Here is a 22,777-nt window from a genome sequence, read left to right on the forward strand (position 1 = left end):
AGCACTGCCTGAAACCATTGATGGTTTGCTCTCAGACTTTCCAGTTTGCAAACCTCTTGCTTGTTCCTTGCTTCACGATGTTTTCCCTAGCGCATGCATTCCACTCAAATATGAGCCACAACCCCAACAATCGTCACCTTAACGAATATTCACCACTTGCGAAATATGAAAGCATAACCCAGCTACTCCACTTGGACCAGTAGATTAGAACCACCTCTCATCTAACACTTGGAAATGTAAACCAAGTCCAAGCAATGCTTGAACTTGTCCATGGTAACAAAAACTCCACCTAACTGAACACCCAACTGTTTGAATGATCCTTTAAACCACAATGCTACCTTGGCAGTCACTGTCAAGTACTCCGATCTAGTTGTAGCTAGTGCAACCTGAGACTATACCCTAGTCTTCCAACAATAGGCCTTCTCATAACATACCCCGTCGTAGGCCTCTTCCCACGAACCTCACAACTGAAGGATCACTCTATTGGCTGCTTAAGTACCCCATTGCACTGGTGTAGGAAACCTTTGACACGAGCTGAACATCACCATCCGTCCTTGAGTACTAAGCGGTAGACTGTTTACTTTGATTCACCAACGGTGTACTGGTAACCAGTTTAATATTAACTATGCAAAATCTCTCCAACACCTGCTCCAAAAAACCACCCTAAGATAACCATAATCTCTCTGTAGTTTTGTCCACATAGCCACCCTAAGATAATCCCAATCTCCCTACAACTTTATCATTGCAAATCTCCAAAATACTCTTGGCAGCACTCAAAACCTTCATGTCAAATTCCTTTCTCAACAAAGCCTCCAATTGATTTACCTTAATTGGAATCTTCCCAACAATATGCATGTCTCTCATATAAAACAATAGAACAATTGCCCACTTGCATCCTATCTCCTTCTCCCCCTCTAGGAGCTCCACCAATCCCCACATCTAATTTTTATACAGTAACTCCATTTGGCACCTATCCACCTACCCTTCTCTTGGTTGTGCATTATCTCTTGAAAAGTAGTAGGATCCTTCATGGTAGTAATGGATGCATAAGACATCAAATCATAAAATTTATACTTAGGCGGTGACTTGATATTGTACCTTGGCCTATTGTGATCCTACTGGTCTCCCGAACTTGAACTCCCTGCATTATGACCAATGTCATCTCATCCTTGAGTCTGTAACTCCACCTGCATCACAATCTTCTTTCTACTCCAGTTTATACTGTGATAATGCAAGTCTCTTGAGTTAGAACTCCCTGCACTTTTGCCCTAAATCTCCAACTCCACCTGCACAACATGCTTGTTGCTACTACAGCTTTCTAGTGCCTGTTTCTCTTCATCTACATAAGTTCGCTGTCATATGTCTTTAACAACTAAAACCATGCCTCCACAATTTGCCTCCCTATCTGTCATTGGATCACCCAACTTGAACTCATCTTTATTATACCCTAGAAAGATGTACCGTCTAGACATCACACCAAACTTAGATCCCACCGCACTAGAAATGTGCATGGGTGGACCTCCACACTCTTTTAAACTAGATAAGTCTACTGCATAACCTGACCAAGCCTTTCCTACAACTCTCCCATCTAGTGATACGTTTGGTGTTCGATTAATTAAGAAACCTGCCATACTCGCTGACTTTACTAGAAGTTTCTTGAAAACCTTATATACACTATGCTATGCTTGCAAAACTTCTTGAACACTAGCGTACTCAACTCCAATCTCTGACCTGAGGAACTCTCTTCTAGTCTGGTACTCCACCTCAGCCACGAGTTACAAATGACAAACACCTCCAATTTGTGTCGCATAAGATACCCCTAGACCTTTCGTAATAACCTTATGAAGTACGCATGTCCAACCCGTGATGCTACCATCATCGGTCCCCAAACATCCAAAATAATGTAATTAAGAATACCCTTCATTTTTTGTGTGCTTGGTTTATTCAAAACAATATTATCTGGCTCAGAACTCTCAGTTGTAGCTCCATCTACAACTGTGTTACCCAATAGTTCATAGAGATTCCCTGCAAGCTTCTGTCCCTTCATCACTATAAAGACGCCTTCACACACCTTCATTATCCCATCTTCAGACTTGTAACTATACCCGTTACAATCCTACGTGCCCATTGCTATCACATTCTTCTGTAGATTAGGTACATGCCTTACACCACATAATGTCCTTTTCGCACTATCATACATCTTGATCTTGATATCCCCCATTTCGAAAACTTAGCATATAGTATCGTTTCCCATCAGAATCGAATCAAAACTCACCAATATGTAAGAGGGGAACATGGCTTTATTGGGCATCATGTGAAAAGAACATCTCGAGTTTAGGATCTAAGAATTCGTGAGGCGTTCTGAACTTGATGAAACATAAAGAATCTCATAATCACTACTCCCCGAGTCTCCTTCTTCCACTACATTAGCAGATTTTGACGAACCCTCTTAAGTTTTTACTTTCCCCTTCTCCTACTCCAAACACTCCGATTTTATGTGCCCTATTATCCCGCACTTAAAACAACAAACGTACTTTCTCCCCCTAGACTGCGATTGAGTTTTATTACCACTCAATCCACTCTAGGACTTGCCTCTCCCACAATCCTAATTACCCTTTGCCATGAGCCCTTCAGCATTTGAACCCTCATCGCTAGACTTCTCCCTCTAATGGAACCCCAACAATGCACTCCTGATGTCCTCCAACTCTAGGGTTTCTTTCCCCCAAGTTAGCATTGTAACCAAATTCTCGTATGTAGGTGACATAGGTAGGGAATTCAGCAGCATCAACGCTTTGTCCTCTTCCTCAAACTTCATATCAACTCATCCCAGATCACTAATGATCTAATTAAAAGTGTTGGTGTGCTGAGTCAAGTCCGAACCCTTTACCATCTTAAGCCAAAATAATTTTTTCTTGAGATGTAAATTGTTCGTCATTGACTTGGACATGTACCGGTGCTTCACTTTTGGCCCAACCGTTGCTGGTGATTCCTCATCCATGACGTGATACAACACGTCATTGGCTAGACATAACCTAATAGTGGACACAACTCTCGATTCCAGCTCTTTCCAACTCGTGTCATCCATGCCTTTCGATTTCTTTCCGTATAGACCCTTCGCCATCCCTTGCTGCACTAGCAAGTCCTTCATCCTCCTCTACTAAAACTCGAAATTCTTCATTCCATCAAACTTACCAACCTTGAACCTCATAGAAGAAATCCTACCCATTGTGAACCAAAAACTCTAATACCAATTATTGTGCAAAAAATCGGCGCTCTGATACCAATTACTGTGTAAATAATCGACGCTCTGATAACAATTGTTTTGCAAACAATCGGCACTCTGATACCAATTGTTGTGACCATATGCGTGTAGTGGAAGCCCTCACTCGAACTCACTAAACAATCAATGGAACAAGCAAGGCAAGCACTTGATAATGAACTATACTAAACAAGCAATCACTCAACAATGAGAATAAACGAAAGCAATAATCAAAGACACAAGAATTTACATGGTTCGACAATATGCCTACTTCCACGGGGGCAACGATTTTTTTCCACTATCACAATGAAGCTTACACCAAGCTTATCAAATTAGGGTTACATAATAATGATTAAATAGTAACCCTATGCATACAAAAGACTTCTACTATGTCTAAAACGCTTCTTTAGCAATCCCATGGAGGAAAATCCTCCAGAAACTCCCAATCTACTGATCTCCAACTCGAAAATCTGTGACGTCTCGTAGTGTAACCATCAACAGTTTAGCCCAAATCATTGACAGTTTGAAGCTGAGAAGAATACCCTAAAGCACTACCTGAAACCGTTGACAGTTACACCCAAAACATCGACAGTTTGCCCTCAGACCTACCAGTATGCAAACCTCTCGTTTGTTCCTAGCTTCACGATGCTTTCCTCGGTGCATGCATTCCACTCAAATATGAGCCACATTCCGAACAAATCTTCACCTTGGCGAATATATGCCCCTTAGGATAAAATTGAAAACACGAACCTGCTACTCCACCTTGGGACATTTGGTTGGCACTACCTCCCGTCTAGCAACTGGAGACATGCAGCAAGTCCAAGCAATGCTTGAACTTATCTGTGGTAACCAACTTTCTTAACATATCTGCTGCATTCTTAGAAGTGTGAACTTTGTCAAGCACAAGTTCACCTAAAGAAATCAACTCTCGGATCTTTTGGAACATCACACCTATATGTTTGGTTCTTGCATGATACATTTAGTTCTTCGACAAATAGATGACACTCTAACTATCACAACGCAGCCAAAATCCACCTTGTTGTATGTCTAGCTCCTTGACTAAACTAGTAAGCAACAATGCTTCCTTGGCAACTTCGGTGAATGCCATATACTTTGACTCAGTTATTGATAAAACAACCAAAGATTGTACCATGGGGCTCCAACAAATAGGTACTCCCACAAGGGTGAACACATACCCTGTTGTAGACCTTCTATCGTCTAGATCCCCTGCATAATCTGCATGAACACATCCTACAACTGACGGATCACTTTGTTGCTTGTTGAACATAATGCCATAGTGAGAGTACCATGTAAGTATGTGAAAATTGATGGCATAACAATGCTTTCTACGGGAATTTGAAAGAAATTTACTTACCACGCTGACAACTTGTTCCAAGTTCAGCCTTGAACATGCCATAACATACATTAAACACCCCATTGCACTAGCATAGGGGACCTTTGACATGTAACGAACTGCTATTTTTTTAAAAAAAATTCTTTCTATATGAATATAATAAATGTCATCTGTCTAAAGTACTACTGGCAAACTTAGGCTCCAAGGAATGCTGAGAATAATACTGTATATCATATGCATATAAGTAGCAGTAACTGAAAAATTGTACACTGTCTTATACATAATACGAGAAAACTATAATAATCTGAAATATATATTTTTTACAATACTAAATACCCAGTGACAACATCAAAATTTGGAAACTATCCCAAAATCACTGATACCAAAACAAAACCTACCCTTCCAGTAAGGGCAGCTCTAGTCAACCTCTACCCGCAAGCGTGATCTACTCGCTTAGCCGGATCTCTTGAAAAACAGTAAGTCACTGGGATGAGACAACGTCAGTAAGTGAAAATATGCTATTACTAGTGTGTGGCGGCTGAGTTAAATATTTAAAGTACTAAAATAATACTGATTCTGTAATTTGAGAAAGCTGATAAACTGTACAGAATATATATAATATAATTTAAAGTATATCTGTGACTCTGAATTTGCAATCTGAAAATACTGCTAATATAATAATATAAACTGTTGCTGTGTGATATATCTATACATAGGAACTTCTGCTATACCTTGGGATCTGTGTATCATGATATAACCTCCCATGATAGGGTTGTGCGACCCGTAAGCTAGATTTACTCTGGTTGGCTTACCAGGTAAGTCAATTTATATCTGTACATCTGCCAATATGGCCCACTGCAATCTCTCATGGCAAACTCCAAACTTTAACATCGTCTAACTGGCCACCTCAACCTAGCTCTCTGAAGAGACTGCAATCTCTCCTGGCGCGGCTAGACAAAATCCACATATTATCTGAGTTATGTGGTTGCACTCTATTCTGTACTAGCAACGGTACTGTGCTCTGCTGTATATTTATATGTCTGAAATTTCCACAAGGTTTTGATATCGTGTAAAACTGTATGCATAGGTAAGTATATATATATATATATATATATATATATATATATATATATATATCTTACTGCTTTTAACATGATGTCAAAAGCAACCATAACACTATCATTCTGAGTTGTAATATCTAAGATATCTGATTGAAATATATATATATATATATAAAATATCTTTCTGTATCATCTGTAATTTCTGTCTGTACTATCTGTAATATCTGTATAAAGTATCTGTATATAATATATGTATACTCTGTATATAATATCTGTAATCTTTGAATAATCTAATTATAGCATCTTGATGCTATAACTGCATAATTTGTCTGAGTGTTATGGTTTAGAAATCATGTTTTTCTAGGAAACATTATCAGTCTCATTTCTGCTATTCATCTGTATATCTGAATATTTACAATGTTACATAATCAACATACCATATTGTAATAAACTCATGCCACACATTTAAATACTAAAAATCTTATGCTCAATTTCTGTAATTCCTGCTGTAAAATAATATTCATAATATTCTGGAAAAATAACCTGACTTGCATGCTTGTAAATATACATTCATAATCTTATGAAATATATATCAAAATCTCTAGCATAGCATATTTCCCTTACTTAGATTCTAGAATAACTCCTACTGAATTCTAGCCCTATACCCGCAGGGTTTCTAGCTCAACATCCTGAACACAACATCCGCCCATAACAATATCAGTATTTTTATGTATAAAAAATTTCTTATAAGTGTAGGTAAAGCAAATCCTGAATAAATTGCCTACCTTGAAATTAGGATGAATTATAAACCAACTTCTCCAACGATCAGCTTTGACAGACTTGCAAAGAACTTCACCAAGAGCATTGTGGTGACCTCAGATCTTCTATCTGGCGAGAAATGGGGCTGGGATCAAAGAAAGAAGGGGAGGGGTGCATTTGAGAGAGAGAGGGAGAGATTTGCGCTGAAAATTCTATAAAAAATCTGAGTTTCAGCTATTTATAGAGCCGAATTCGTCGACGAGACACATTACCTTGTCGACGAGTCCTGTAGAAAATTCGTCGATGAACCTGCACCCTCGTCAATGAGTTTCAATCTGCCTTAAACCCTACCCCGGTGTCTTCTAGTCGACGAGACGTGTCTTTGTCGATGAGATCCTAAAGAACCTTCATTGATGAAACCCCTGTGTTCGTCGACGAGGCTTGGATGAATTTCTTGGGTTATTACATTCTCCCCTCATTATAAAATTTCTTTCTCGAAATTTACTATCTTTGTTAACCACTATCCATGTAATCTATCATCCCATAGAGGCAAATGGTCTACTTATTTTATTACTTACCCTCACTTATGGCGGAGGAATACTGTGGTTATATTCTATGTTCTGGGAGATTACACATATAAAATTAAAAGACTACGTACTAGCTAAATTCATACACGTACCTACAAAAGATACTTTATCTATCTACTTATACTTCACATGTTTACCATTAAACCTCTTGGAACAACTACGGGTATCTCTGTCTAATCTGCTCCTCAAGCTCTCAAGAAGCTTCCTCTATAGAGTGATTTTTCTACAAAACTTTTACTAACTAAATTTCTTCAGTGCGTAGTACTTGTGTCTTTCTATCTAAGATTTGTACTGGTACTTCTTCATAAGCTAATGAATCCTTAAACTCTATTTCTGTATAGCTAATTATATGGGACGGGTTTGGGACGTATTTCCTCAACATAGTTACATGAAACATGTCATGTATTCTAGATAATGCTGGTGACAAAGCTAGCCTATAGGCAATTGACCCTATTCTTTCTAATATCTCAAAAGGGCCAATATACCTAGGGTTCAACTTACCCTTCTTTCCAAACCTCATAACCCCTCTCAGAGGAGCTACCTTCAAGAATACTCAGTCTCCCACGTCAAACTCTAACTCCCGGCGGTGAGTGTTTGCGTAGCTTTTCTGCTGACTTTGTGCAATACTGATTCTTTCTTTGATTAGTCGGACTTTTTCATATGCTTATTGAACAATCTCTGGACCCAAAACTCGCCTCTCGCCTACCTCATCCCAAAATAGGGGAGAACGAAATCTCCTACCATATAATGTCTCGTATGGTGCCATACCAATGCTAGCCTAATAGCTGTTATTATAAGCAAACTCCACTAGCGACATAAACTGAGTCTAGCTACCCCCAAAATCTAGCACGCACGCATGAAGCATATCTTCTAATGTCTGAATCGTCCTCTCAGTCTGACCATCTCTCTGGTGATGGAAAGCAGTACTAAATGCTAACTATGTACCCATAGCCCTCTGAAAAATTTTCCAAATTCGTGAAGTAAACAGAAGATCCTGGTCTGAGACTATGTATATTGGTACACCATGGACGCTAACTATCTCCTGAACATATATTTCTACCAATATGTCCATGGAATAATCAATTTTAATAGGGGTGAAATGGGCGGTCTTCGTCAGAGATCAACAATCACCCAAATTGCATTCAATCCCTGTCGTACTGGTGGTAATCCAGTAACAAAATCCATGGAAACGTGATCCCACTTCCACTCTAGAATGAACAGTGGCTGCAACTGTCCTGCTGGTCTCTAGTGCTCAGCCTTAACTTGCTGACATGTCAAACACTGTTGTACAAATTCGACAATTTCTCTTTTCATCCCACTGCACCAGAAGTACTCCCGCAGATCCTGATACATTTTAGTACTGCCAGGATGGACTGTGTATAGGGATTTGAGAGCCTCCTCCAATATAGTTCTCCTGATCTCGATATCTATAGGAACACATAGCCTAGTATGGAACCGCAAAGCTCCGTCAGCTGAGATACTGAACTCCTCTCCCTGTCCGTATCACACTCTAGCCATTACCTCTGCCAATTCTGCATCATCACCTTAAGCGACCTTTATCTTCTCATATAGTGTAGGTTGTACTACCAGGCTGGCAACAAAAGCCTAAGGACTATCCTCTACTATCTCTATACTAAGTCTCTCCAAATCCATCAGCATCGAGTGCTGAATCTCTATGGCTACCAATGCTGGTCCTACTGATTTTCTGCTCAGAGCATCTGCCACCACATTTGCTTTCCCTAGGTGGTAACTAATAGTACAGTCATAATCTTTAATAAATTCTAGCCACCTTCTTTGCCTCATGTTTAATTCTCTCTGGGTGAAGAAATATTTCAGAATCTTATGATTCGTGAAGATTTCACATTTTCCACCATAAAGATAATGCCTCCAGATCTTAAGAGCGTATACCACTGTAGCTAACTTCAAATCATGCAAAGGATAATTCTTCTCATATTCTTTATGTTGTCTAGAAGCATATGCGATAACCCTACCGTGCTGCATTAATACGCACCCAAGACCCTTCAGGGTTGCATCACTGTATATCACAAACCCATCTTCCCTTGAGGGGATAGCCAACACTGGGTCAGTAACCAACCTCTATTTCAATTCCTGAAAGCTCTGCTCATAGTCATCAATCCATTCAAATCTTACATTTTTCCTCATGAGTTGCATCAACAGAGCTGATAGACTGGAGAACCCCTCTACAAAGCAATGACAATAGCATGCTAAACCTAGAAAACTCCTAACCTCTTGAACATTACCAGGTCTTACCCAATTTACCACTGCCTCTATCTTACTCGGGTCAATAGATACACCTACCTCAAAGATCACATGGCCAAGAAAAGAAACCTGCCTCAGCCAGAATTCACATTTCTTAAACTTTGCATATAACTTTCTCTCTCTCAATGTTTGCAATACTAGCGTCAAGTGATGTTCGTGCTCCTCAAAACTCCTCAAGTAGACCAGTATATCATCAATAAATACAACTACAAACTAGTCCAAGTACAGATGGAACACTCGATTCATTAAATCCATGAATACCGTTGGAACGTTGGTCAACCCAAATGGCATTACTAAGAACTCATAATGCCCATATCTCTCTTGAAATGTCGTCTTTGAGTGTCTTCTGCCCTTACTCTCACCTGATGATAACTTAACTGCAGGTCAATTTTAGAATAGACCTGGGTCCCTTGGAGCTGATCAAACAAGTCATCGATCCTAGGAAGAGGATACTTATTTTTAACTGTCAGTTTATTTATTTCCCTGTAATCTATATACATTCTCATGGTCCCATCTTTCTTTTTTCACAAATAAAACTGGTGCTCCCCATTGCGACACGCTAGGCCTGATAAATCCTTTATCCAGTAATTCTTGCAATTGATCTTTTAACTTTTTCAACTTGGCTGGGGCCATTCGATAAGGAGCTTTAGATACTGGCATTGACCCCGGTAGAAGATCCATAGTAAACTCAACTTCACGTTCTAGTGGCAAACCAGGTAATTCCTGTTGAAATACATCTGACAATTCTTTGACCACAGGGATATTAGTTTGTTTCAATTTTTCTTTTGGCAATTCCTTAATGTAGGCAACAAATCCTTTGCAGCCTTCTTGAATTAGTTTTCTCACCTGAATAGCTGATACAAGCTGTGGCAAAGAACATACCCGCGAACCAAGAAATCTGTATTCTCGCTCGCCTGGAGGTCTGATATTCACTTTTTTCAAATGACAATCAATACTAGCATGATTATCTGCTAACCAATCCATACCCATAATTATATCAAATCCCTGCATTTCTAATATCACCAAATCAGCTGGCAATATCTTTCCTTAAATAGTTACTGGATAACCCCTGAGTACCCTTTTACATCTCACCATTGACCCATTTAGTGTAGCTACAGCTAACCCAATATCCAACTATCATGCTTCATATCCCGTTAATTTAGCATACACCATAGAAACAAAAGAGTGGGTGACACTTGTATCAAATAAAACAACATCTATATATCAGAAAGCAGTAAAGGTACCTGTAACTACATCTCCAGCTGTATCGGCGTCACCCGGCTTCAACACATACACTCTTGCTGGTGTTGTATTCCTCCGTTGCCCTCCACGGGGCGCCTGGTAACCACCTCGAAACGGTTTGGGAGCTGGTGCCTGAGCTGGCAATCCTTGACAAGATCAAGATCTGTGCCCAGGTCTCCCACATCGGTAGATGACATCCTCACCCATTCTACATTCACCTGGATGTCTATAGTCACACCTAGGACAAGTAGGAACAACCCATCCACCTTGATAACCATTGTGGCCCATCATCCGTCCCTGACCACCTCCATATCGATCTCTTCTCCATGGCCCTAGGCTAGAACTCGCCTGTAGATCTTGAGTCACGGACCTTTTCTTGTGGCCCTGAGCTGTAGCACCTCTCTACATACCACTCTCAATGATAGCAGCTTTATCCACCGCCTCTGCGAACGTCTGAGCTCGGAAGCCAATGACTTGCTTAAATAAATTTTGTCTCAGACCCTCTTCGAACTTTCTTGCTTTCTTTTCTTCATCTGGTGCTAAGTGTGGGGCAAAACGGGACAATTCGATAAATTGTGCAGCATACTAGGACAATGTCATCTGCCCTTGAGCCAAATGTAGGAATTTGGCTGCCTTTGCACTCCAAATGATATCAGGGAAATATCGCTCGAAGAATAATTCCTTGAACCTACTCCATGATACTGGTACTAGATCTGACCTCTGCTTCTCAATTAACCATGCTGATATCCACCAATGCTTTTCTTCTCCTGTTAGTTTAAATGACACAAATACCACTTTCTGCTTGTCCGTACATGTCAACACTGCTAGAATCTCCTTAACATCCTGAACTCAATTCCCAGCTACAATTGGGTCAGGTCCTCTAGTAAAAGAATGAGGCTTCATCCGCGTAAATTGCTCAATCGTGCAGCCACGCTCTCCTCTGCTCCTGGCCATTATCTATCACCTGTTGAGTGACGTTGCGCAAAATGCTTCATCCGCAAAATGCATCTATACCACTGCTCCCTAGATCCATCCTAAAAATACATAGAGCATCATTTCAGTATCCTATCTCCCATACAAATCTTAAATACTCAAACAATGCCCCTGTTCTTACCCCAACATCCAATCCTGTAACCCAAACACACGACTCATTGATAATTTACTATGATTTTACTGAAATTGTCACCCAAGGAAAAACATAGAAATCACCACGATAATCCTGTATTCAAGCCACAGAATAAACCTTGAATTCTTTTCCTATTTTCTGGTATTGTTCCTGCTCCATTTTATAATCTACAGAACCTAACAACCTAGGCTCCGATACCAAACTATAATGACTTGCTATATTAAATTTTTTTTCTTTCTATTTGAATATAATAAATGTCATCTGTCTTAAGTACTACTAGTAAACTCAGGCTCTAAGGAGTGTTGAGAATAATACTGTATATCATATGCATCTAAGTAGCGGTAATTGAAAATTTGTACACTGTCTTATACACAATACCAGAAATCTATAATAATATGAAATATATATTTTTTTACAATACTAAATACCTAGTGACAACATTAAAATCTGGAAACTATCCCCAAATCATTAATACCAAAACACACCTACCCTTCCAGTAAGGGTAGCTCTAGTCAACCTTTATCGGCGAGCGTGATCTGCTTGCCTAGCCGAATCTCCTGAAAAATAGTCAGTCACTGAGATGAGACAACGCTCAGTAAGTGGAAATATGCTATTACTAGTGTATGGCAGCTGAGTTAAACATTTAAAATACTAAAATAATACTGATACTGTAATCTGAGAAAGCAGATAAACTGTACAGAATATATATAATATAATTTAAAGTATATATATGTGACTTTCAATTTGCTATCTAAAAATACTGCTGATATAATAATATAAACTTTTGCTGTGTGATATATCTGTACATAGGAACTTCTCCTATACCCTGGGATCTGTATATAATGATATAACCCCATATGATAGGGTTGTGTGGCCCGTAGGCTGGACTTACTCTGGTTGGCCCACCAGGTAAGTCAATCTATATCTGCAATCTCTCCGAGCAAACTCCAAACTCTAACATCATCTAACCGGCCACCTTAACCCAGCTCGCTGGGGAGACTGCAATCTCTCATGGTGCGGCTAGACAAAATCCACATACTATCTGAGTTATGTGGTGGCACTTTATTCTATACTAGCAATGGTACCGTGCTCTGTTGTATATTTATCTATTTGAAATTTCCACAGGGTTCTGATATTGTGTAATATTGTATGCATAGGTAAGTATTTATATATCTTGTTGCTTTTAACATGATTTCAAAAACAACCATAACACTATCATTCTGAGCTATAATATCTGAGATATCTGATTGAAATATATATATATATATATATAATATCTGTATGTATCATCTGTAATTTCTGTATGTACTATCTATAATATCTATATATAATATCTGTATACTCAGTATATAATATCTGTAATCTCTGAATAATCTAATTATAGCATCTTGATGCTATAACTGTATAATCTGTCTAAGTGTTATGGTTTAGAAATCATGTTTTTCTGAGAAGCATTATTAGTCTCATTTCTGCTATTAATCTGTATATCTAAATATCTATAATGTTACATGATCAACATACCATATTGTAATAAACTCATGTCACACATTTAAATACTAAAAATCTCATGCTCAATTTATGTAATTTCTGCTGTAAAATAATATTCATAATATTCTGGAAAAATAACCTGACTTGCATGCTTGTAAATATACATTCATAATCTTCAGAAATATATAACAAAATCTCTAGCATAGCATATTTCCCTTACCTAGATTCTGGAAAAACTCCTACTGAATTCTGGCCCTATACCCGCAGGGTTACCAGCTCAACATCTTGAAAACAACATCCCCCAGAACAAAATATCAGTATTTTTCTGCATACAAAATTTCTTATAACTGTAGGAAAAGGAAATCTTAAATAAATTAACTTACCCTGAAATTGGGATGAATTCCAAACCAACTTCTCCAACGATCAGCTATGGCAGACTTGTAGTGAACTTCACTAGGAGCGTTGTGGTGACCTCAGATCTTCGATCCATTGAGAAATGGGGCCGAGATCGAAGAGAGAAGGGGAGGGGTGGTTTGAGGGAGAGAGAGAGGGAGTGATTTACGCTGAAAATTCTATCAAAAATCCAAGTTTCAGCTATTTATAGAGCTGAATTCATTGACGAGACACATCACCTCATCGACGAGTCCTGTACAAAATTCGTCGATGAACTTGTACCCTCGTCAACGAGTTTCAGTCTGTCTTAAACCCTCCCTCGGTATCTTATCGTCAACGAGACGTGTCTTTGTCAACGAGATCCAAAGAACTTTCATCAAAGAAACCCCTGTGTTCATTCACGAGGCTTGTCATGTTGAGCGGTAGAAAATTTAAAGTGATTTACTAATAGTGTACATACCAGTTTTGCATTAATCATGTTGACTTTTTGAGTCTGATCACTGTTTTGATTATGACAAACAATAGTATTTTATCTTTGTTCTAAGTGCATGAACAGGTTCATTTTTCTAAGCATGGGTAATAGATAAGAAATGGAAGCTTTGAATGCACATCAATGATCATATTCCAAGGCATATTCCATGGTGTATAAAGGAGCAAAGCATGAAGACCTTTGTTTTATTTTTTGGGTTGTTATAGTAACTTTGGATTGTATGTGCATGCATGTTCATGTGATTTATATTAAAGTTCAAATGACCTTAGATTGACCATAGGACCTCCAAGTAACATGAAAAACATTTTTCATAAAATTCCTAACCTATAAAAAGGTTTAAAAATGGTTTTAAAGTTAAAAGAAGGCAAAAACTAAATTTTTCAAAGGGGTCTGTCAATCGGCGAGTCAACCGAACAGTAAATATGAGTAATTTTCTTGATCAATTCGTTCTTTTCTTAAATAGTGTTCAACATGAAAATTATGGGAGGTTCTCTTAGCTTTCTGTTGATACTAAGAACGTCCAAATTGGAGTTACATAGAAAATTTTATGGCCAAGTCATTGAAAAGTGTCTGTAATAGAAAAACTCTCTTTATGTTTCTTTTGTCTCATTGATGGGTATTTTTATTAATCTATAACTTCTTATCTTAAAAAGTGTTCAGCATTAAAGTTGTGGGATTTTATCATAGCTTTCCGTTGATACTGAGAACGTCCACTTTGGAATTGTATGGAAAAAGTTATAGTCAAAATACTAAAAGGTGTCCGCACAAAAAGCCCGAGGACAGCAGTCTAAGCTTGGCTTCAACCGACCGAAGCTCGCATTTTTGAATCCTCAGCTGACCGGGGCTTGGCCCCAGCCGGTCGACCCTCTCGGGAAAGCCTCAGCTGAATTGGGTTTTGTTTTTTAAAGGCTCAAGCATTTATTTAATTCATATGTATATTACTTGAAGACCTTGTTCCCTTTATTTTTCAAAGTTCAATTTTCTCCTCTACTCTTCTTTTTTAAAAAAATTCTTTTTGGAGAAAAACATCTTGGGGGTTTTATTTAGAAAAGCATGAGCTTATATTCATGTTAATATGTAATACTTGATTGCCTTTTTATTTACATCATTGGTTTTCAATGATCAAAATTTCTCCCATTCTTTTTATTTGAAAAATTATTTTTGGAGAAATTTTTAGTTATTCAAATAAGGCTTGAGCACATATTTAATCTCGTACGGGCCATGCTATGGACATGATTTGCTAGCGTACGGGCCAAGCTATGATATGATTTGCTAGCGTACGAGCCGAGCTATGATAAAATGTGTAATACCAGCGTACGGGCCGATGATTTTCATGATATACGTATATATGCAAAATGACTTGATTGATTTGATAATTAATGATATGAGATATCTATGTATCACAATTTTAGTATTTGTTATATGATATCAAAACCTGGTTGGCTTGGTCTAGGCTAGCACTTGCACGGTACTATTGCTATGTATCCATAGTCATCATGATCATGATATCTGTGTTAATGCCGCTGTATGGAGTGGTGTGAGATTGGATGGTCGATGTGGTTTTTAAGAAGTGTGTGAGCGCCCCTGATGTACGGACCAGGTCAGGCAGACCCATCAAACTTATAGATTGTACTTTTGACTTGGCAGTGGTTGGCCAACTATTGTCAGGTCCCCCCTTCGGGCCACACAACCCAATCATGTGGGGGTAATACATGACAACAGCTAGCTCACCTACCAAGAATGTTTTTGTGTTATTATTATTATATGAGATGAGATATGTTTATGAAAATGCAGTATATTCTGCCATGTTTTGATGATATATATATATATATATATATATTTTCCTAGATTTGACAAACAGTTACTGAATATGTTCTCATGTTGCCACACACTGGTATTAGTTCATTTCCCTTACTGAGAGGTGTCTCATCCCAAAATTTTATAAACTTTTCAGGAGCCCCTAATAGGAGAGTGGGTAAAGCCCCGTTGGTCTAGTACTATAGAGTTGCCCTTCCAGAAGAGTAAGTATTTTGATAGGGTCGGATGTATTTTTGTGGAAATGGCCCTAAAACATCTTTTTGGGTTAAGTGTAATGTATATATGCATATAGTGATTGTAATAACTCTGGTATTGTGATGTAAGGTATAATGAGATGTATATGATTGTATGTTTCCTGCTGTTTAGACTTAAGTTTTGTGTTCTGATGTATCCCTGGTACCCACGGGTCTAGGTGGATTATGATCTGCAGAGCTGGAATATGTGATATTGATTTTATTATTATATTTTAAGAAAAAAATAATATATGGAAAATGAGCAGGTCATCACATAGTACGTATATGTGCTCAATGTCACATGCGAATGCTCACCCTCCCCCCCAACTAAAGTGGAACATTGTCCTCAATGTGAAAGCATGGGGGAAATAGAAAAACTGTGCATGGGAAAAGTAGGGCATACCTGAGTGACAAGGTAATGGAAAATAAAAACTGAACTATGAGAAAATGGACCTGAAAATTAACTAAAAATAAAATAAGAGAAAAAGAAGGGAAATAAAAACATCACAATTGTTTGGCGGAGGCTCAAGAAGAACATCATCTGGTGGGCGCAGGTCTATAAATTGCACTAGCAGGTCTCCGAATTTGAGCCGCCACAATGGATCAGTCTTCATACCTGCATGAAAATCAACCTCAAATGAATTAATAAGTGTCAGAATACCAGACAATACGTGTGCAAGTCGACTTTCTTGTTTCAACAAGAAAGGGTCTTTATTTAACAACTTTTCTAGGAAATTTACTTCTTTATGAACTAGTGTTTGAGGGAAAGTTATTGGGACAGTTACCTTTAGTTCTTCAAAAGCGTTAACATTAAAAGTTATACCTAATTCCTTGAAAGTTAGATTCTCATCAGTCTATTCACCCTCTTTATCGGGTGTACATATCATCTTACCACTGCATGGAGCTACTTCCACATTGGGCTTCTTGACATCTAATTTAGTCAGAAGTGATGGTTTCACAGTTTCCAAGCTCTGAGTATGAGGTACCACAGGTTGGTACTCCTTATTGGTATCAGTATCCTCAATAACTAACTGTTCTGCTTCTAAGCCCGTTTCATCTAATTTATCTTTGAATTCATTTTCTTCAATTGTAACTTCTGGTGTCGAGACAATTGGTTTCCTGATGATAAGTATCTTAGGTTGGGGAACTTCTGTTCCGCTTCTTGAAGTGATGGCGGCCTCCTCTATCTCAAGAGAAGCATTGTGTATTTGTTGTTGTGGCTGTTGGTACTCTTGAAGACTAGGCTGAGGTTCCACAAGCAATTCCTCTTTTTCTAAGATATCCAATTGCGTGCTTATCACATTAATGGTGTCCTATAATTCATTATGATGATTGACTTGAGTCTGCATGAACTTTTGGAGCATGTTCATCATCTGTGTCATGCTATCCTCAAAAAGTTCTGACGGTGTACAACTTTGAGGGATTTGTTGGGGCTGATATTGAGGTGGAGAGTTGTCTGGGTAATATGTTGGCGCATATGCATCTCTACCACTGATTGTGCTAATAGGGTGTACAATCATGGGTGCTTGATTGTATCGTGTATTCCATTGTGGGACACATTCAGCTAGGTAATCAAAGAATGATAGTACTTGATCTGGATCCTCGTTAAAGGGCTCTCCATTGCACATGGTCTGGACAAAGTACTTGCAATTAGGGGTAAGATAAGTATAAAATCAGTCAGCTAACTTCCATGAGTCAAACCCGTGATGTGGACAAGTACTTAGCATATCCTTGAATCGCTCCCAACAAGCCCGAAATGTCTCGTCACCGTGCTACACAAACTGAATAATCTATTCCTGCTAAAATTGAATTCTTTGTAAAGGACAAAACGCAAGCAGAAATTCGCACTCCATATCAGCCCAATTAGTGATAGAGTGAGGTCTTAGGGAATGAAACCACATCTGTGCCCCATCCTGCAAAGAAGCAATAAATAAATGCAGTCTAATAGATTCATTAGTTCTAGCATAAGAGAAAAACATATTGCAGGTTAACTCAAACTTTGCTAAGTGCTGATAGGGGCACTCAAATTCCGTCCCGTAGAACTCGGGTAGCAATGACGTCCTGCCATGTTGCATCATGAAAACAAGTTCTTCATTAGGCAAAACAGTGGAAGAGGATGCAGTGGCGTATTCAAGCTGCAAAAAGTCCATTATCGTGCGCGGTGTAGGTGCAACCATATTTATGTGTGTCTTTATCCAAAACGCAATTTTTTCTGTTTTTTTTTTTTCTTCTTCTTTTTCTTTTTCTTTTTCATAAGACTAATTAAAATGACGGGAAAAATGCTAATTTGAGACTAAAACCGACATTCCCCAGCAACGGCGCCAAAAACTTGACTCACTCGAAAAATGAGCAGCTCAAAAGTTATCCCAACTATAGGAGTTATGTCGTGTAGTATTTAGCCCAGGGGTTAGATCATCTTCTCAGGGAATGCGTTAATCTTAAATTTTACATTCTCCCAATCAAAATTAAAAAGGGTACTGAATTCAGTTCAGATTCGGGTTTCCAAGATTGTTGAGATTCTTTTTGACAATTAAATAAACACGCAATTGAAAGTCCTAAAACTCATATGCATTGAATTAAAAAGTACTAATGGAAACCCTATTCTACTCAAGGAACATCGAAACACGCACTGATTAAAGATGGTAACTTTGAATTCCGAATTAAAATACGCAATGGAAACTCGATAGGATTCAAACGCACAAACTAAAAAAACCAAACTTTAAATTAAATCACAACCTTGAATTAGAACACAAACACAAACACAAACCTAATATTTGAACGATAACAAAATACAAAGAAAAATATGAACCTTGATAAAACCGACCCTAATTAAAACAAGCTTCAACAAAAAGACTAGATTTTTGGAAAAACTTCAAAATAAGAACACTTCTTTCTTTTTTTTTGTATTTTTTTTATTTATTCTTTTTTTTTTTCAAGAAATCAACAAACCTAGTCAAACACAAAAAATTACCTCAAGCAAACAATACACAAAAAAAAAAAAAAAAACAATTTTAATATAATAATAATAATAATCAATAAATAAAAAAAAGAAAAATTTAAAATTTCGAATAAATAACTCAACCCAACAGTAAAGGTATACTTCAATTGAACTAAAAAAAACCATTACTGTTACTTGAAGTGAAATAATAGAGAAAGAAAGAAGAAACAAAAGAAAGAGAGAGAGAGAGAGAGAGAGAGAGAGAGAGAGAGAGAGAGAGAGAGAGAGAGGAGAGTTGCAGAGGCTCTCGAGTGGCTATGTGGCCGGCTGTGGACTGGTGGTGCTGCGGTGGAGCTAGAGTGGTCATCTCGGGATGGTTATTGTTGCTGGCCGAGGGGGACAAGGCTGTTGCAGCAGAGAGCTGAGAATCTGGTTGCTGTGCTCGAGAGGCAGAGGAGAGAGCTGCAGGGGGTGGCCGGAGAGCTTCACGGGGTGCAGAGAGCCTCTCGGGTCTGCTGGTATGGTTGACTGCATCAGCTATGCACGGCTGGAGTAGGGTGGAGGTGTTCTCGGGTTGCTTGGCTGCTGCAACAGATCCGACTGGAGAAGATAGAGCTACTTGTTTGCTGGAATATAGGGAGGAAGCAGGGAGAGAGTAAGAGGGAAAGAGGAAGAACTAGGGAAGAAGGAGGAGCAGGGGAAGGGAGAAGAAGAGAGGAAGAGAATGAGAAGGAAGAGTAAAACAGAGAGTTTGGGAGAGAAGGACTCAGGGAGCAGGGGAAAGGAAAAAAAAAGAAAAAAAAAAGAAAAAGAAAAAGAAAGGGGATTCCCTACTGTGAGCAGGAAAGGAGGATTTTAAAGGGAAGGGGCTTGCTGCCCCACCCTGATCCAACTAATGGCCGGGTCATATCAAAACATAGTTTTATTTATTTTTTCTTTTTTTTTCCTTCATTTTTGCTCTCCGCGATCATGGCTAAGTTTCACCTTCCTGGAGCCCGTTTCGTTCGAAAAAAAAAAAAAACACAGAAGTTGTAGATAATCCTCTCATCTTTCTCTAAAAATTTGAATCGTCTTGATTGGTATTCAGACGAGAAAGTTATACGCGAATTACAAATTGGTGCCGGTTTTAACTCCTAGGAATTTTTCTACTATAAAAAATTACTAAATATTCATAAATTGTTCAATAAAAATAAAAAATCATGAATATGACACTTTGTTAAAATATTGGACGTAAGTAGACATTTAATTAAAAATAGAAGTCATAATGCCCGAATTAAGATGCCTAATTACACAGTTTTAGTGCGTAATCATGGACATTTATGCTGTGGTTTGATTAGTCCTGTGTGGGCCAGTTTTGTGTGGACATTTATGTTGTGGTTTGATTTGTCTTGTGTGGACATGTATGATGTGTGTGTTACAGTTCTGTGTGGACGATTACATGATATGTGAATGTAGACCACGTGTAGGTATAAATGGAGATTGTATGAATATCCAGTGTGGATTGATTGTGACACGGATGTATGTGTGAAATTATGTGAACAATTGTTGTAGGTTGTGTGTGATTTTAATTAATTAAGTATTTATGGTAAAGTAGATTACTCCACCCGAGGGCTTGCTGAGAGAGGCGAGTACTCTAGTAATTATTTGTGGATACCAGAGTAGAGGGAGGTCACTTATATGGGCGGGTTACCTTCCCTATTCTCGGTGACTTTACCTGGATACATAACCCAAGTGCTTACTGAGAAAGGTGAGTGCCCTGGTGTTAGCACTAAAGCAGAGGGAAACTACTTGTATGGGTGGGTAGATTTCTCTATTCTCAGGAATTACTAGTAAAATATTGATGGTTCTCAGCATGTGATTGGATGGCAAAGATGTTGACCTTGTGTGATCATAGGCACGATATTTGGGCTACTTGTAGATCATGAACACATTTGGATGAATATTTTAAATGTATATATTAAACACTTCAACCACACACTATTATAAATTATTTTTTTCTTACTCTAAGGTGTCTCACCCCGTCGATGTTCTAAACTTTTCAGGTTATCCAGGTGATCGAGCTTAGATAGCTCCAGGGTGGGGTAGTTTTGTGAGTGGTATTTAAACGGTTATGTTTTAGTTTCTATGTTTTATTTCATTTCATCTAGGTTTTGTAACATAGAGAACGTGGATGTGTGATATGAGTTTGATAATGTCTAAATATAGAACTCTGGTATTTTATGTTTGAGGTTGCTTTATTATATTCTGTTGTGTGAATGGTATCAGAGACGTGTGTCGGTCTTATAATACTCCGAGCCCCACGTGGCGGGTCCGGGGCATTACAGTTGGTATTAGAGCACAACGGTCTTGCAGACTTTAGGAGGATTAATACCAGAGTATAGGTTTGAATTGAATGAGAGTATGAATGGGTAGATTAGGGTATTTACAAGAGCTTAAGGATGTTTCGTAACTTGGAGGCAGAAATCCCTTGACGGATTTTCTGAATCAGTCGACGGTTTCAGAAAACCATTGTAAATCCATCGACGTTGATGTTTTCGAGTTGTGGAACTGAAATTTGGAATTTAAATTTGAAAGTTCAGATGATTGTGGACGAATGGATGTTGGATGTTTAATTAAGGATATGGATATTAATTTTGTTTTACGTTTTGTGATTTTGTTAAATATATGACGATGTGGAGATTATAAGTTGCCTTTGTTGTATATTTATATTTAGGGATGGATCCTAGAGGCAAGGGCGTGGATGAAGGAGGAGGAAGCGAGACGGGAGCTTCCAGCAGGGATGAAATTGACACCTCCCGGCTATTACAAGGAATAGTTCGTCAGGTTAGGGAAGAAATGAGACGGGATTTCGGGGGAACAAGCTATCCACTAGTGCACCAGGGTTGCACCATTGATTAGTTTACTCGTCTGAAACCCTCACCTTTTGAGGGTGGCACTGATCCAATTAAGGCTGAGATGTGGATGAAAGAAATGGAGAAAATACTGGCTGTACTGAATTGTATCGAGGAGCAGAAGGTCCTCTTCGCCACTTTCGAGCTGGTTGAAGAAGTTGAATGGTGGTGGCATGTGTTGAATCTAATTGTGGAACAGCGAGCGGTACCTATAGTTATGACTTGGGGTCACTTCAAGCAAGTCTTCTATGACCGATATTTTCTCGCCATGACTAGAAATGCAAAGGCAGAAGAATTTTTCAGCTTTCAAGGGCGCCTTATTATTCAGCATTACGCTGCTAAATTTTTGAAGTTATCTCATTTTGCACCTTCTATAGTTCGAAATGAATATCAGAAGGCAAGGTGGTTTGAGAGGGGCCTAAATCAGAGGATCCACGAGCATATGGCGTGTTTGCAGATTCAGGATTTCATGGAGTTGGTGAAGAAAGCTACAGTGGCAGAGTCGAGTTTGCAGAGGAGGATGGAGGCATCAAAATGAAGGAAGAGGCATGTGTCTCCACGATCCCAAACAAACGTCAAACAAGGGTCGTGGAGATATGCAGCAAGCTTGGGATCAGAAAAGGGTGATTGGGGACGACAGGGCGATTTTTCACGCCCCCATTGCCCTAGATGTAATCAGTGGCATTGGGGAGAATGCCGGAGTAGGAGTGTTGTATGCTATAGGTGTGGCAAACAGGGTCGCATAGCTTGGGAATCTCAAGAACCTCCGAATAATGCACCAGATCTAAACCAAAATTAGAACCAAAGGAATAATCTGGTGCTTTGCAGCGGCGATGCCTTGATGCGCGTCTATATGTT

At 38.7% G+C, this 22,777-nt stretch overlaps 1 protein-coding gene across 1 annotated transcript; it reads left to right on the forward strand.

The window, feature by feature from the left end:
• Window positions 1–21,998: 21,998 nt before the first annotated feature.
• On the forward strand, window positions 21,999–22,457 carry LOC131145819 (uncharacterized). The gene has a single exon (XM_058095003.1). It carries the CDS (start codon window positions 21,999–22,001, stop codon window positions 22,455–22,457), a length of 459 nt encoding a protein of 152 aa, XP_057950986.1.
• Window positions 22,458–22,777: the final 320 nt, after the last annotated feature.

Source organism: Malania oleifera, chromosome 13, assembly GCF_029873635.1.
Source record: "Malania oleifera isolate guangnan ecotype guangnan chromosome 13, ASM2987363v1, whole genome shotgun sequence".
Taxonomy (NCBI): domain Eukaryota; kingdom Viridiplantae; phylum Streptophyta; class Magnoliopsida; order Santalales; family Ximeniaceae; genus Malania; species Malania oleifera.